The sequence below is a fragment of the Peromyscus californicus genome, unplaced genomic scaffold, assembly GCF_007827085.1.
Source record: "Peromyscus californicus insignis strain IS unplaced genomic scaffold, ASM782708v3 Scaffold_10__1_contigs__length_136768540, whole genome shotgun sequence".
Taxonomy (NCBI): Eukaryota; Metazoa; Chordata; class Mammalia; order Rodentia; family Cricetidae; genus Peromyscus; species Peromyscus californicus.
Window position 1 is genome coordinate 56,569,924 of NW_026294391.1, and position 16,652 is coordinate 56,586,575.

The 16,652-nt window shown below is 46.8% G+C and overlaps 1 protein-coding gene across 1 annotated transcript; it reads left to right on the plus strand.

The window, feature by feature from the left end:
- Positions 1 to 870, plus strand: Otud6a (OTU deubiquitinase 6A). Its single transcript, XM_052745515.1, has one exon. It carries the CDS (start codon positions 1 to 3, stop codon positions 868 to 870), a length of 870 nt encoding a protein of 289 aa, XP_052601475.1.
- The last annotated feature ends 15,782 nt before the right edge of the window (positions 871 to 16,652 follow it).

Genomic DNA, 16,652 nt, shown 5'->3' on the forward strand with positions numbered 1-16,652 from the left:
ATGGATGACACTGAGAGTGATTTCCAGCGGGTGATCCGCCGCCACTATCGCGAAAGAAGAGAGCTGCAAGGTCACATCCAGGCCTTGAAAAGTTCTGTCCCAAAGAGTGACAAGAACAGAAGAAGGCAGTTGCTTGCTGACGTGGCTCGCCTCGAGGCCGAGATGGAGCAGAGGCACCAGCAAGAGCTGGAGAAATTTGAAGATCTTGACCCCAGCTTGGAATCGGTTACAGCCGACCTCACCAAGATGAATCTTGAGAATCTGCCTCCACGCCCATCGAAGGCCCAGAAAAGGCGCGAGCGAAGAGCTCACATGGAGAGACAACACCAGGAGAGGATGCCTGCGGCCCAGGCCGAACAGCTGGCCACCCACCGCCGTGAGGAGGAAGAGAAGGTCGCTGCCATTCTGGGGGCCAAAAACCTGGAGATGAAGACCATCCCTGCCGATGGCCATTGTATGTACCGTGCCATCCAGGACCAGCTGGTGTACTCGGTGACAGTCGAGAGCCTGCGCTATCGCACGGCCTACTACATGAGGAAACACGTTGATGACTTCTTACCTTTCTTCACTGAGCCCGAGGCTGGCAACTTCTACACCCGTGAAGACTTCCTGAGGTACTGCGATGACATCGTGCACAGGGCATCGTGGGGCGGCCAACTGGAACTGAGAGCCATGTCGCATGTCCTGCAGACCCCCATCGAGGTGGTACAGGCCAACTCACCCATCATTGTTATTGGGGAGGAGTACACTCGGAAGCCACTCACACTGGTCTATCTGCACTATGCCTGCGAGTTCGGAGAGCACTACAATTCAGTGAAGCCCATTGAGACCCCTGGCGCCACTGGAGGTATGGCGCCACGCCTGTTCTAGAAGTTTCCAGCAGTCACCAGCCCTAGGCGCCATGTTTCTTCCGCGCTTGACACCACAGATCCTGGGAGAACTGAAACAGCTATGGCGTTTCTCCGTTTCTTGGTAGGAGCAGTTGCTTTTTTCCTTGGCTGGTTTATTTTTTTCAAGATTGACTTAACTCTTGAAATCTACCTTTTCCAAGTCCTGCCCTATTTTGTTTGTTTGTTGTTTTGTTTTACTACTCAATTATTTGTGTCTTCGTTGGGGTGGGGGTGGGGGCTTAAGCACAGAAGAAAAAATATCTCCTTGGGACACCCAAGAGGCTTATGTTTCATCAGGTCTAGCTTGGACCTTAGGTACCTTTGCCCTGTTTGCGCTTCAGTTACCATTAGGCTGAAAATGGAAGTTTTGGACTTTGCCATTGTTTACCTGGGTTTAAATAAATGTAGTAGAAAGGTTCAGTTTGTGGGATTTTCCCTGTGTATCTATCAACCCACTTGATAAAAGTGGAGTTTGTGAAGACTGAAGTGATTTATGAGTATTTTTCATTGTGTTTTCCAGGGGGGAAAAATGCCACAGCTGGCAGTTTGGTTTGCTTTTAACCAATGTTAGAATGCCTGGGTTATAAACAAGTCTTCCAGTAGTAATTTGATTGTTTTGTTTTTCATTCAAACTTGTGAAACTGCAAATGGATTTTAGTTGCAAATGGATTTTAGTTGCTCAATGTTTTCTAAGCTTTAAAAAATTACTTTTCAAATTTAAAAGCTAAATGTAACTGTTAGATACAGAAAATCAGTTTAAATGAGCCGGTAGGCCAAGTGAGGGTTACCTCAAAGATGTGGAAGACATGAACTTAGTGACTTTACTTAATTTTTAGAGAGAAAAAAAATATTTTAAAAGCAATTTTAGGAAGTTATAAAGTAGTTGATGCAGTTTTGTGTAAAAGAAAACAGTGAATAATACAGCTGTTTCTGTTAAAGATTTCTTGATGTCCTGAATGTGCCAAAAGAAGAGCAAGAATGGAATGATTTGCAGTAATTTTTAAGGTTGATCATCAAAGCCTGTATTTCAGTGAAGTTACTTAAATTCATTTTTAAAAATCTTTGTCCCTTCCAAATGTTCTCAAATAATATATGTAAGTTCAAAAATGTTTAAAAACACTTGTGCAGTGTGTTAAAAATAAAAGCACCTTTTGAAATACCTGGTTTGCATTTCTTGTGTAGCTGACTTAGTCCATATGAAGTTTGTATCCCAGATGGCCTTCAGTAAAGGGCTCCTGAAGAATGGGAGCAGGTTGGGGGTGGGGGCACAGATGAGGCTTTGGGTAATAACACCTGCAGTCTTGGTGGTGGCCTGGAGTGAAATGTTTCCCAAGCTGAGAATTTCGGGAGGAATGTACACTAAGGATGCCCTAGGTTGATGTTTCACTTGGTGAAACATATGAAAGGGCTTCCTTTAATATTCTGTCCTGTGTTTGATAAAGAGCCCTGACTTCCAAGACCTCAGCCAGGCCAGGCTACATTGCAGTAGTGGAAGAAATGCTACTATAGTCTACTTCAGGATGCTTCCAAAACACCAATAGGGAAGTCCTGACGGATAGTTCTCACCATGGAAACAAGTTTCAGCTAGCCAGTCTCTGAAAAAAATACAATATTGGGGTACATTATGAGAAAAGAACCTTTTATAGGGACAGAAACATTGGGGAAGGGATCGTGAGTTAGGGAGGAAGGGGGGCAAGCTTTGGAGGGGAGGCATAGGCTGGGGAAGGGAAAATGTGCTTGGAAAAGAGATGTTATCTACAGAAGGAGACCTGGCCGGGAAGGAGTGTGAAGGCTGAGGACAGAGACAGTCTAGGGAAAACTTTTAGAGGCTGGAGTTGGAGGTGTCAACAAGCTGAATAAGTGGGCAAGTTGAGAAACAGGCCATAAAGTGTGTGTGTGTGTGTGTGTGTGTGTGTGTGTGTGTATTTTAAAGAAGCCTGGCTAGAGGAGACTATGGATGGGGTCTAGGGAAGGGGCCTGGCTAAGGATGTGAGTGAAGGCTATTGGACTATAGAAATGAAAAAAGTGCTTTATGGGGTGGGCTACGTAGAATGGGAGTAGGGGGTCTGTTTGGCTAAGGCAGGGGATATTGACGGACAGTGGCTCTGACTGACTAGAGGCAGCACACGGTGATAAGAAGGAGGCCTAGCTAAAGGTCAGAGACACAGACACTGGCTGGTGAAGGATTCGTGGTGGGAGAGGTGAGTCAGCCGGGGTGAGTAATATAGTGAAGGGGACTAGGTTTGGGAAGGGAAACTGGCGGCAAACTACACTGCATCTGGGAAAGGGGTCCTTGCAAAGGGTGGGATTGTTTGGATAGCAAGGCAGGAAACTGGGCTTCACAGGGAAGGCTGCCCAGCTGTGGGCAGAGGAATGGGCTGGTAAGAGGCCAGGTTGGATGGATACAGCAGATGATGAAGAGCCCATGGCTCTTGAATGGGGAAATGATCAAGACAGGCAACCTGGTTAGGCCAGGGGCACCTGTAAGGACACTTTCTGAGGACGGGGTTCTGGAATGAGATGAGACCTTCCTGGGGAAAGAGGCATTGGCTGAGCAACCAAGCAGCTTGGAAGAGGACTGGATCAAGGATCCTGACAGGTAACGGTACCACAAGGCTTGAACGGCTGGTGCAGGCTGACACAGAGACACAACTTGGGGGAAAGAGTGTTGGGGAGAGGAAAATAGTCCAAGATGGGATAAAGGTATCTGAGGTCCCTGTTGGGAAATTGGGCCTGGTTAGGAAGGAGGCCTAGTTTGGCAAGTGACCCAGACTGGAGAAGTCGCTATTCTGTGAAAGGTCATGGAGGGAGAAGAGAGCCTGTCTCAGTCTGGGGTATATATAAGGATGCAGGCTCAGGTGGGCAGAGGAGCCAGGGTACAGGAGTAGCAGAGCAAGGACCATAGGGAAGCAGAGGTAGCCTAGGGAAGGGGACCCAGCTGGGTAGGGAAGCAGAGGGACAGAGCTCTGGGCAGGGTAGGGGGGGGGAGGCCTTAGCTGGGTAAAGGATCATAAGGTGGGGTAAAGGACTTGTTTAGTGAAAGGCTGAACAATGAAAGGATGCCTAATTGAACTAGGAGCTCAAGGACAAGGAAAGTGATCCTGACTGTTAAGGAAGGAAAAGCCTGCAGAAAGGATCCTAGCAGGTAAATGGCCTGCCTATTGGTACAGAGTCGGGATCTACACAGAGAACCTGGCTGAGGAACAGCACATAGTTGAGGAAGAAGAGGACCTAGCAGAGGAGGGGAGCACAGAATAGGAATGGGCGTCTTGGAGAAATGGGTCAAGCTAGGCAAGAAGACACAAGGTAGGAAAGGGAACTCCAATAGAATTAGGAAGCTTACTTGGAGACAGGAATAGATGGTGTCTTAATTAGGATTAGTATTGCTGTGATAAAACACCATGACCAAAACAACTTGGGAGGAAAGGGTTTGAGAGAAGCCAGGGCAGGAACTCAAACAGGCCAGGAACCTGGAGGCAGGAGCTGATGCAGAGGCCACGGAAGGGTGCTGCGTCCTGGCTTTCTCCCTATGACTTGCTCAGCCTGCTTTCTTAAGAACCTAGGACCACTAGCTGGGCGGTGGTGGTGCATGCCTTTAGTCCCAGCACTCAGGAGGCAGAGAGACAGGTGGATCTCTGTGAGTTCGAGGCCAGCCTGGACTACAGAGTGAGTTCCAGGGCAGTCTCCAAAGCTACAGAGAAACCCTGTCTCGAAAAACCAAAAAAAAAAAAAAAAAAAAAAAAACCTAGAACCACTAACTAGCCCAGGGATGGCACCACCTACAGTGGGCTGGACCTTCCCTCATCAATCACTAATTAAGAAAATGTTCTACAGCCTGATTTTTTACATTATTATACTTTAATTATACATTATATCCTGACTGCAGTTTCCCCCATTTCTCCACCCTTCCACCTTCCCTCCCTCTCAAATCCACTCCTCTTGTTTCCGTTCAAAAAAACCCAGCAGTCTCCCAGGGATATCAACCGAACATGGCATAACAAATTACAATAAGACCAGGCACAAACCCTCATATCAAGGCTGGATGAGGCAACGCAGTAGGAGGAAAGGGGTCAGAGAGAGAGAGAGACAGACAGACAGACAGACAGACAGACAGACACACACACACACACACACACACACACACACACACACACTCACTGTTAGGAGTCCCACAAGAACATCAACCTTCACAATCATAAGATCTATGCAGAGGACCTAGGTCAGACCCATGCAGGCTCCCTGATTGTTGCTTCACTCTCTGTGAGCCCCTATGAGCCCCTGGTTAGTTGATTCTGTGGGCTGTGTTCTAGTGGATACAGTCTGATCTCATGGAGACGTTTTCTCAATCAAGGCTCCCTCCTCTCAAGGCTATAGCTTGTGTCAAGTTGACATAAAACTATCCAGCACATACAGCTTAAGAGTCCCTGGCAGATGAAAGGATTCTGGCTGGGATCAAGTTCCTCTGTGGTTGAAGTGGTGCAAGCTAGAGATGCTAGTTCAAACTGGAGAAGGTTACCTTTGTTGTGGACTATTACTTCAACTATGTAAAGGTGTGTTACATTTGTTTATGCTGCATTGTCCTATGATGTAAAGATGTGTTGCTGTTTCACCTTGCCTGCCTGAGGCACCTGATTGGTCCAATAAAAAAGCTGAACAGCAAATAGCCAGGGAGTAGAAGGGACAGGCAGGGCTGGCGGGCACAGAGAATAAGTAGGAAGAGGGATCTAGGCTCGAGAAAAAACGGAGAACAAGGGAGAAAGAGAGGGAGACGCCTGGGGCCAGGCAGACATGGAGGAAGCAGGAAAGTAGGACATACAGAATGAAAGAAAGGTAAAAAGTCCCAAGGCAAAACACAGATGAAGAGAAACAGGTTAATATAAGTTATAAGAGCTAGTGGGACAAGCCTAAACTAAGGCTGAGCATTCATAATTAGTAATAAGTCTCCATGTCATGATTGGGGGCTGGCAGTCCAAGAAAGTCTGCTAAATTAAGAAAGCCTGCTACAGGGCCTACCTGTCCCTGGAACACAGGCCAGGGAAGAGTAATAAATGTGTTACAGGGCTTTACTTGGGTTGCCGCACAAGGGCTGAGGGAATGTGGCCTGGTAACTGAAGGGGTACAAGAGGCCCTATGCCCAGCAGAAAGGGGGACCAGGTTGAGAATGGGCTTAGGAAAGGAGCTTGGCCATGGAAAAAGGCGTAAAGGGATGAAGACAAATTCACTAACGAAGGGCTGAGTAAACGAGGATAGGGACAAGCATGAGCAGACTAAGGGCTAGGGGGGGTAGGTGAAAGGCAGGCTGAAGGATGCCTGGGTAGGACAGGGGATAGCGGGCCTAGGATGAAAAAGGAATCCCTGGCTTTTAAGGGAGAAGGGACTACCTGATTACAGGAGGAAGTGGGTACTTGCTAGGCAAGAGGTGCTGGAGCTACGGACACACTAGCTGTGGCCAGAGTCCGAGGATTGGAGACTATTGTAGAAGGATACACTGGCTGCAAAAGAGGCATATGCCCCGGGCTGGCACTAACTGCCCAGGGCTGGCACTAACTGCCCAGGGAGGGCACTAACTGTCCAGGGAGGGCACTAACTGCCCAGGGCGGGCACTAACTGCCCAGGGAGGGCACTAACTGCCCAGGGAGGGCACTAACTGCCCAGGGCTGGCACTAACTGCCCAGGGAGGGCACTAAATGTCCAGGGCTGGCACTAACTGCCCAGGGAGGGCACTAACTGTCCAGGGCAGGCACTAACTGCCCAGGGAGGGCACTAACTGCCCAGGGCTGGCATTAAATGCCCAGGGAGGGCACTAACTGCCCAGGGAGGGCACTAATTGTCCAGGGAGGGCACTAATTGTCCAGGGAGGGCACTAATTGTCCAGGGAGGGCACTAACTGTCCAGGGAGGGCACTAACTGTCCAGGGAGGGCACTAATTGTCCAGGGAGGGCACTAACTGTCCAGGGAGGGCACTAACTGTCCAGGGAGGACACTAATTGTCCAGGGAGGGCACTAACTGCCCAGGGAGGGCACTAACTGTCCAGGGAGGGCACTAACTGCCCAGGGAGGGCACTAACTGCCCAGGGCTGGCACTAACTGTCCAGGGCAGGCACTAACTGTCCAGGGAGGACACTAATTGTCCAGGGAGGGCACTAACTGCCCAGGGAGGGCACTAACTGTCCAGGGAGGGCACTAACTGCCCAGGGAGGGCACTAACTGCCCAGGGCTGGCACTAACTGTCCAGGGCAGGCACTAACTGCCCAGGGAGGGCACTAACTGCCCAGGGCTGGCACTAACTGCCCAGGGAGGGCACTAACTGTCCAGGGAGGGCACTAACTGCCCAGGGAGGGCACTAACTGTCCAGGGAGGGCACTAACTGTCCAGGGAGGGCACTAACTGCCCAGGGAGGGCACTAAATGTCCAGGGCTGGCACTAACTGCCCAGGGAGGGCACTAACTGCCCAGGGCTGGCACTAACTGTCCAGGGCAGGCACTAAATGTCCAGGGAGGGCACTAACTGCCCAGGGAGGGCACTAAATGTCCAGGGCTGGCACTAACTGCCCAGGGAGGGCACTAACTGTCCAGGGAGGGCACTAACTGTCCAGGGCAGGCACTAACTGCCCAGGGAGGGCACTAACTGCCCAGGGCTGGCACTAACTGCCCAGGGAGGGCACTAACTGTCCAGGGAGGGCACTAACTGCCCAGGGAGGGCACTAACTGTCCAGGGAGGGCACTAACTGTCCAGGTAGGGCACTAACTGCCCAGGGAGGGCACTAAATGTCCAGGGCTGGCACTAACTGCCCAGGGAGGGCACTAACTGCCCAGGGCTGGCACTAACTGTCCAGGGCAGGCACTAAATGTCCAGGGAGGGCACTAACTGCCCAGGGAGGGCACTAAATGTCCAGGGCTGGCACTAACTGCCCAGGGAGGGCACTAACTGTCCAGGGAGGGCACTAACTGTCCAGGGCAGGCACTAACTGCCCAGGGAGGGCACTAACTGCCCAGGGAGGGCACTAACTGTCCAGGGAGGGCACTAACTGCCCAGGGAGGGCACTAACTGCCCAGGGAGGGCACTAACTGCCCAGGGAGGGCACTAAGTGTCCAGGGAGGGCACTAACTGTCCAGGGAGGGTACTAACTGTCCAGGGAGGGCACTAACTGTCCAGGGCTGGCACTAACTGTCCAGGGAAGGCACTAACTGCCCAGGGCAGGCACTAACTGCCCAGGGAGGGCACTAACTGCCCAGGACTGGCACTAAAAGTTCTTTATTGGTTTTTTTGTTTGGTTTGATTTGGGTTTGGTTTTGGTTTTGGTTTTTTGAGACAGGGTTTCTCTGTGTAGTTTTGCGCCTTTCCTGGATCTCACTCTGTAGCCCAGGTTGGCCTCAAACTCACAGAGACCAGCCTGGCTCTGCCTCCCGAGTGCTGGGATTAAAGGCGTGCATCACCACCGCCCAGCCTTTTTATTGATTCTTAGGGAATTTCACATCATGCACCCCAATCCCACTCACCTCCCAGTCCCCCCATATCCTCCCCTCACCCCTGCAGCGCCACCCAAAAGAAAATTTTTTTAAAAAAATCTAAGCAAAACAAGCAAACAAGTAAACAAGTAAAAACAAACAAACAAAGCCTCTTCACTCCTCCATCTTTCCAGCCTCTCCGACACCTCTTTATTCATCCTGGTGGCATTGGGAGCCAGTGTGTCACACAGTGTACCCTCTTGTCCCATCAGCTTTACTGGCAAATGCAATGAGTCACTGGTCTGGTTCAAGGCCTCTGATTTCTGGTACATTATCACCACTGGATCCTCACTGGAAATCCTCCCAAGTCATGGAGATCCTGTGGGTATTGCTCCACAGGACCACTCCCTTCACGAGCTCCAGCAGGTCCTAAATGGGGTAAATGCTAGGGTGTGCCAACCCAAGGCCTGTTGTGGGCCTGAGTGGTAGCCGAGCTGGTCAGTCCAGGCCACTGGGACTGCCCAGCTCAGGTAAGGGGGTGGAGCCAGCTCCCCTATGCCCATGCCATCCGGGTCAGTTCTCCCCCCGGCTCATGGTGAGGGCTGGGGCCATCTCTCCTGAATGCTGGAGGGGAAGGGCAGGGAGCAGCTCTCCCATGAGGGTCAGGGCCAGCTCTCTTGCTGCAGTGCCCAGGAAGCGGCAGGGACAGCTTTTCCAGAGTCAGTGAAGGGTGAGGCTGGCTCAACATGGCCCTGATATCATCATGCATGGTCCCTGTGGCCCCCTGAGGTGACACAGGCCACAGACATCAACACAGACCCCAGCTGCAGCAGGACCATGGACCTTGGCAGCAGCTCAGTTCCAGATGACATCCTGGCTCCAGGTGGAAGCACCGGATGGCTCTGGCGGTAGCACACCCCCAGACACTAACAAGGCCAAAGGTTTCGGCCCCAACCCTGGGTTTCCATATGACCTTTGGTGGCAACATAAGCCTCGGACTTCAACACAGACCACGACTGCAGAAGGACCATGGACTCAGGCATGGTCCTCAGCAGCAGCGGGGTCTGGATGTCACCATCGCCCCAGGTGGCAGTGCAGGCCACTCAGATTCCCATGGCCCCTTCAACAGCGTGGCCCTCAGACACTAACATGGCCCCAGACCTCAGGCATCTGAATGGCTTCTGATGGTAACAGCAGCCTCGGACATCGACACAGACCCTGGCGCTGCAGTAGGGCCACGGACCCAGACATGGCCCTCAGCAGCAGTCCTGGGCCTGGATGTCACCATGGCCCCAGGTGGCAGCACAGACCACTCAGATCAGTGTGGCTCTGGCAACCGCATGGCCCTCGGACACCAACAAAGCCACAGGTTGCAGCCCAGACTCCAAGCTTCCATGTGGCCTTTGAGAACAATATGGGTCATGGATGTCCACACAGACCCTGGCTGTGGTAGGACTATGGACTCAAATATGGCCCTTAGCAACAGCTGGCCTGGACATCATCATAACCCCAGGTTACTTCTTTCTTTTTAGGACGTGATCTCATGAATCCAGGGGAGCCTGAAATTCATTAGGCAGTCAGACTGAGCTCAAACTTGAGATCCTTCTGTCTAGAGTGATGGAATGACAGATAAGCGCCACCATGCCCAGCCTCTCCCCAAGGAATTCTACAACAGGTGTCACCAAAGATGCTAAACTCTCATTTTATGGCTTGTTCCTGAATACAAGAGAAATAACTGCTCCTATCTTGGGAACCCTTAGGATCTGACTTGGCCCACTGCCACTCTGTCTGCCTTTGGTAGGAGTGAGTGGGAAGTAGTAACTCAGGCTAGATTCTAATCATGCTCAGGACACAAATCAAGGATCCTTACTGTGTAATCTGGACATGAGGTATTCATACCCTGTTCTTTCCCTAGGACTGAGACTATTGTGAGTAGTTTTGTATATGCAAAATGCATGGAGCACTAGTCTCAAAGGGACCCAATTCCAGAATTAATTTTCACTTACTTATTTACTGATTTACTTCCTGTTTTCTCTTGACACATCACCATACCTTCGTTCTTCTTGTTTTACTAAGTGTATGCATACTTAGACTCTGAAGGTTTGAAGTCTAATTTATCCACCCGGTTTCTAGTTTTGCGATCTTAGATAAGTTACCTAATCTTTCTTTTTTTTTTTTTTTTTTTTTTTTTGTTTGGTTTTTCGAGACAGGGTTTCTCTGTGTAGCTTTGCGCCTCTCCTGGAACTCACTTGGTAGCCCAGGCTGGCCTCGAACTCACAGAGATCCGCCTGGCTCTGCCTCCCGAGTGCTGGGATTAAAGGCGTGCGCCACCACCGCCCGGCCAAGTTACCTAATCTTTCTTGACATTTCCTCCTAGAAAACATGGCATAATTAATACTCGCCTCAGCTATACACCTCTTGAGGATGTTAGAAGCACTAAGTGAATATACATAGAAGTTGTCCAATAGGTGCTAGTTAGTTTGAATCTCTATATAGGTGCCCAAGAAATGGGCGTATCAGCTCTGGCAGCAGTCACCCCTTCATTTTGTCCATAGTGGCATGTTAGAGCCACTTGACCTTTTCCCACAGGTCCTGCTATGCAGACAAAACCCCTCACAGGGCCATCTTCCCCAGCGATTGCCACCATAGTTTCAGCTGGAGTCTGCCTGGGAACCAGATAGCCTGCTTGCAGAGACCCCTCAGACCAGAGTATATTCCTTCCAGGCTTTTTCTATACAAATACAAAATAAACTCACATGTTTACAAAGCAAAATTGGCACTGTTCTATTATTACATGCTTTTTTAAAGCATTACATTATAAGCATTCCCCTGTATCCTTAACTAGTTTTCAATATGATGGTTCTTAAAATGTTATTAAGTTCGTATTCTGTGTGCTTGTGCAAGCATGTGTATGTGGGCACGCCGGCACATTTGCAAAAGTCTGTTCTCCATGTGAGTCTGGGGGTTGAACTCCCGTCATAAGGCTTGGTGGCAGGTGCCCTTACCTCCTAAGCCATCCTGCCAGTCCCAAGCTGATGCTTTTAATGCCTACATTCTTGCCTATGAATGAGCATAACTTATTTATCCAATTCTGTTGTTGGACGTTTAGATTGCTTTCAATTTCTCACTACTATAAATATGCCACTGGAATGTCCTTATAGTAAATCTTTTTTTTATATTTCCTGATGATTTCCTTTTGGTTAGTTCTCAAAATGATCTAGGTCAAAAGGAAAGACTTTCAATAATACCGGGAAATTGCCCTCAAGAAAGAAGCTACCAATTTTTACTCCCATGTAGTTGCCAGCAAGGAAAATTATCACCTTGGCTAAATTGTAGGTGAAAATAGTATGAGTTGACCTTCCTGGATTCCTAGTGAGATCGAATAATCTTAGTTGTTGGCATGTCTGCCTGATTGCTACAGGGGTGTGTATTTGTTGTCTACTCTTAACTTTTCCTTAGTTTTCTATGGATACTTGTCTTTTCCTTGGAGTTTTTTCCTGTTCGGATTTTTTGAGCTAGGGTTTCATTCTGTAGTCCGGACTGCCCTAGAACTCCCTTTGGAGCCTAGCTGCTATTAAACTCCCAGCAGCACGCCTGCCTTCTGCATGCTAAGCTTTCTTTTGCCTCTGTTTTAATGACTCTGGCAGGTTTTCTTTTGGTTGTATTAAAAGATAGTTTGGGAATACATTATTAGCCTTTCAGATTTGTTTCTCTCTTGGTATGCTAACTTCTTAAATTGTAATGAAATTTATCAATTTTAAGGTTTTTATCTCGAAGATTTCCCCATCCTGAGGTGATATAGAGAGAGATCCATGTTTGTGAGTATTTTGTATTTTGATGCTTTCTCTTTATCTTCAGCCATACTTAATATATCTACCTGGATTATTTGGGTTTAAGGTAAGGATGTGAATTTTCTCCCCAAATGTAGTAGTTAACAATTAGCCCAACACTGTTTACTGAAGAATCCATCATTTCACGGTGGATTTGAAGTGCTATCCTCTGTGTATAATGCATTCTTATAAGATAATGGCATAATAGAGAGATTACAATCATTCGCACAGAATGACTGCATTTCAGTGACCTTAGTCTGAAATTGCTAGCTGTCTATTCATCCATTCATTCAGCATTTACTGAAGAGCACGGTGACAAACAATAGCTTAGAAAGATAAAGGCTGCAGTCTCGGCACTCAGCATCATGGAGGTAACAGACTGAGAAATAGAAGGCAACATGGTCACTGGAGTGATTGAAAGAAACACAGACCAGAGCAGGCAGGAAGGAGTAAAAGAAGAGAATGTCTCCCTATTCGGTCTAGCCAGATGGTGGAGGAGATGGGATGAAAGAGGATGCAGAGGGAAGCAGGGGTGCTCTCTCAGCCTAAGTAAACATTGTTTCATTCTTAACAATACAAATCAAGTAAGTACAAATGAAAGGAGAGCCCGCGTTTACCAGTCAGATTGGCAAGGAAGCAAAGCATGATAATATGCTGTGTTCAAGGCCTGTTCAGACCTGGTTCGGAAGCGTTGCTGATAGCAGTTAGGTACAGATGCTGCAGGGCAATTTGGCAACAGCCATCAAATTGACACTGCATAAGCCACCATTATTTGTATTTCTATAGTTATGAATGAACACTGTATGACTTGAATATGTTTTAGAAGTGATAACTGGTTTCTGTTGAGAAAGGACAGTTCATTTGAAGGGGGTAATAGGAGGAAGTTTTTTATGCAGAGTCTTTTGAATTTGATAGTTTGAACCATATGAATAAAGAACAATTACTAATTAATTTAAGCCTAATCAACAAAATAAAAAGCAAATGGCCCTCATGCCCTTTCTTTCTCCCTCCATGCTCTTCTCACGGGACCTTTCCTTTTGCCAAATAGTCTCCCTTCTACTTTCATATCAGATATGATTTTATATACATGATTATATGTTTATTGATATATAAAATATAGCATCCACATATGAAAAACAAACATGCAATATTTATCTGAATCTGGCTTATTTTGGTTAATATGATGATCTCCAGTTCTGTAAACAATAAAATTTCATTCTTCTTCATAGATGAATACACTCTTCTCTCTCTCTCTCTCTCTCTCTCTCTCTCTCTCTCTCTCTCTCTCTCTCCCTCTGTGTGTGTGTGTGTGTGTGTGTGTGTGTGTGTGTGTGTGTGTGTGTGTGTGTGGTTTTGTGGTTTTGTGGTACTGGGGATTGAACCCATGCTGCACAAACACATCTACTGCTGAACAGCATTATTGCCCCATGCATTTTAACTATTTTCAAATTACAGTTCAATGACATCTCTCCAGTCCTTTCACACTTTTTTTGCAACCATTGCCACCATCCATCTCTAGAACTTTCTCATCTTTCCAAACTGAAACTCCATACTCACTTTGTTATTGCTGGGGGATGGGGTTCTTGCCCAAGCTGTCCCTGTACTCTCAAACCTAATCAGAGAAGCTTCATTTTGCAGCAGATAGCAATTAATACAGGTGCCCAAAGACGGTCAGCGTGCAGAGAATGGTGTTACTGTGGAGTACTTGGCCCTAATCAGACTTCTATATCACAGATGCCCATCCCCACATGGACTATTACAGAACAGGAAGCATAAAGACTCTAAGAGCCAGAAGTCAGTGAGGACCGCTGCAAAAACAGTGTCTTCTGGGCATAGCACTGTGGTTGCCTGAACAAAACCTACACAAGATCACTGAGCGGTGGTGACTCACCCCTTTAAACCCAGCACTTAGGAGGCAGAGGTAGATGGATCTCTGAGTTCAAAGCCAGCTTGGTCTACAAAGTGAGTTCCAGGACAGCCAAGGCTACACAGAGAAACCCTGTCTTGAAAAACCAAAAAACAAACAAACAAAAACCTACACAAGATCAAGCCAGTCAAAATTCCACATAGATAGGGGAGGGACTCAGGAAACCCAACCCCTAGCTGCAGAGCTTTGTCTGTTGGGTGCTGCTGGAGTATAGAGAGTTCCATTTTCTTGAGAGAAAGTGGCCCCAGTTAGGGTACCTATTCTCCAGTGTATGGCCCTACATCCATGCACCTAAGCCGTACAGCACTGACTGGACATGAAGTTGGGAGAGGGGAATATCAGAGAGTGGTCCGTGGAGAGTTAGAGAGGGAATGGAGATGGATATTGTTGAATTACTTTGTATACACATACATATATGAAATTCTCAAAGAATGAAATTTAAACACTGGTATAAGGTGTGGAGGGAAGAGAAGGTAATAGAATTCATGTGGCATGACAGCAGAATAGAACATTATTTGGGGTGAGGAAGAGGACCAGGAAGGGGTGGGAGATCAAGAGCGATGATGGAGGGCAGTAGGAAGAGATGAGAAAAAAAAGCACAACATAATATATGAATGTGTCACAATGAAACATCATTTTCTATGCTAACTTTAAAAGTAATAAAAATGTAATTATCTGAAAAACTGAAAGAAAAAAATAGATGGGACCTGGTAATGAAGGCCTGTAATCACAATATTTGAGTGGCTGAGGCAGGAGGGTAACGAGTTCTAGAGCACCTGGGCTTCAGAGTGAGTTTAAGGCCAGTCTGCGCAACTTAACGTGACTTTTTCTCAAAATAAAAAAGTATAAAAGAGAGCCAGGGATATAGATTATCAGTAAAGTGCTTGCCTGGCGTTCAGAAAATCCTGGGGTTTCTCCAGCACGCTCCCCCATACATCATACAAACAAAACCAAAAATTACCTGTGATGGTTTCTTAAACTTTTTTTTCCTGTGAAATATTTAAATACCATAGGACTTACCTGCTTCTCAGAAGTTTGAAGTAATCAATTTACAAATAAAAATGGTCCTGGACCTTTTTTTGAAGTGAGCCTCTCTGATAGGTATAATTCTTTGAAGAGAAGCTTTGCAATGTAAAAACCATCCATAATCCATTTAAAATAGATAGAGGTTTTTTAAATGAACAACAAAAGAATCAGGAAAGAAAGAGTAAAAGGAGTAAAAGTGACCATTTTGTCTTCTCTTAGAGGGTAAATCAGAGACAACGTTTCCCTTTTGAGTGGGACTACTGAGAATTATAGGCCTATGCTAACGTCATAAAATTACCAGCTAGAGCAAAGAGTAAGCCCCTGTTCTCTCATTTACAAGATTGGTTTTAAAAGGAAATGCAGCATGTGGAGCAGCAAAGGGAGAAACAAGGTAACAGAAAATGGATTCCTGGCTTTCTGTGGGGGGAGGGGACTCAGGCTGTGCACTTTCTTCTGGGGTTTTCATTTTTACTTTGGTTTAAATTATTTTGCACATAGAAATGGTGAGGTTCTGGTATGCTGTAGCTTATACCTAGTTTAGAATAGACATAGCTCCTTAAACCACAGGTCATAACCCCATATGGGATCTCATAACTGTGAGGGTTGCAAAAAAAAAAATCGGCAATAATAAGAGGTTTCTGAACAAGAAGAGATGAAATTTTAATTGAAACTCAGATACGTAATGAACCCATGGTGTTTCTGGCAGCGCTTTGTCATGTTCATCATCAACCTCAGTGCCGCCTTGTTTCCGAACACACGACATGTGCACACTGCACAGTACACGCTGTCACACCGTTCACACAACAAACACTTCCCTGAAACACCGAGACTCGAACTCAGCACTACTCACTGTATGCTATGGATTGCAGTGTTTCTACTGCACATATAAACTTTTCTGTCCTCAGGAAACATAACGGTCTAGTTATGGAAAACAAAAATAATATTTCTCTATCATCATTCCTCAGCAAGTGAGTATCTCATTAGTATATCTTTTGAAAATACTGTGTCAGAATATTTGATTTTAAAACTTGCTATTTGAGTTGCTGATTTGAATTTCACTTTCTAACAGGGTATTAGGGCTGCAGAAATATCTCCTGTTGAAAGCACTTGCTGCTCTTGCAGAGGACCCAATTTAGGTTCCTAGTACCCATGTCAGATGTCTCACAATTGCCTCTAACTCCAAAGGGAGGTGACACCTTCTTCTGGCCTCAGAAGGTACCTGCACATGTGGTATATACTCACACAAACACGTACACATACATAAATTAAAAAAAATCTTTAAAAAATATTAGACGACTTTTGGCCTGGGATCAAAACAGAATTTCCAAAATTTCCTAAAATGGCCCTAAACATACTTCTGCCGTTTTGTACAAAACAGCCTTCATAACAATAAAGTCAAAATATTAATAAACTCTGAAAAATGTTGAAAGTGCTCTAAGTCCTACAATGCCAAATACCTAGCCCCAAGATTCAATCCTTTATGTAAAAAAAAAAAAAAAAAACAAGGACATCCATCTCGTTAATGCAAATT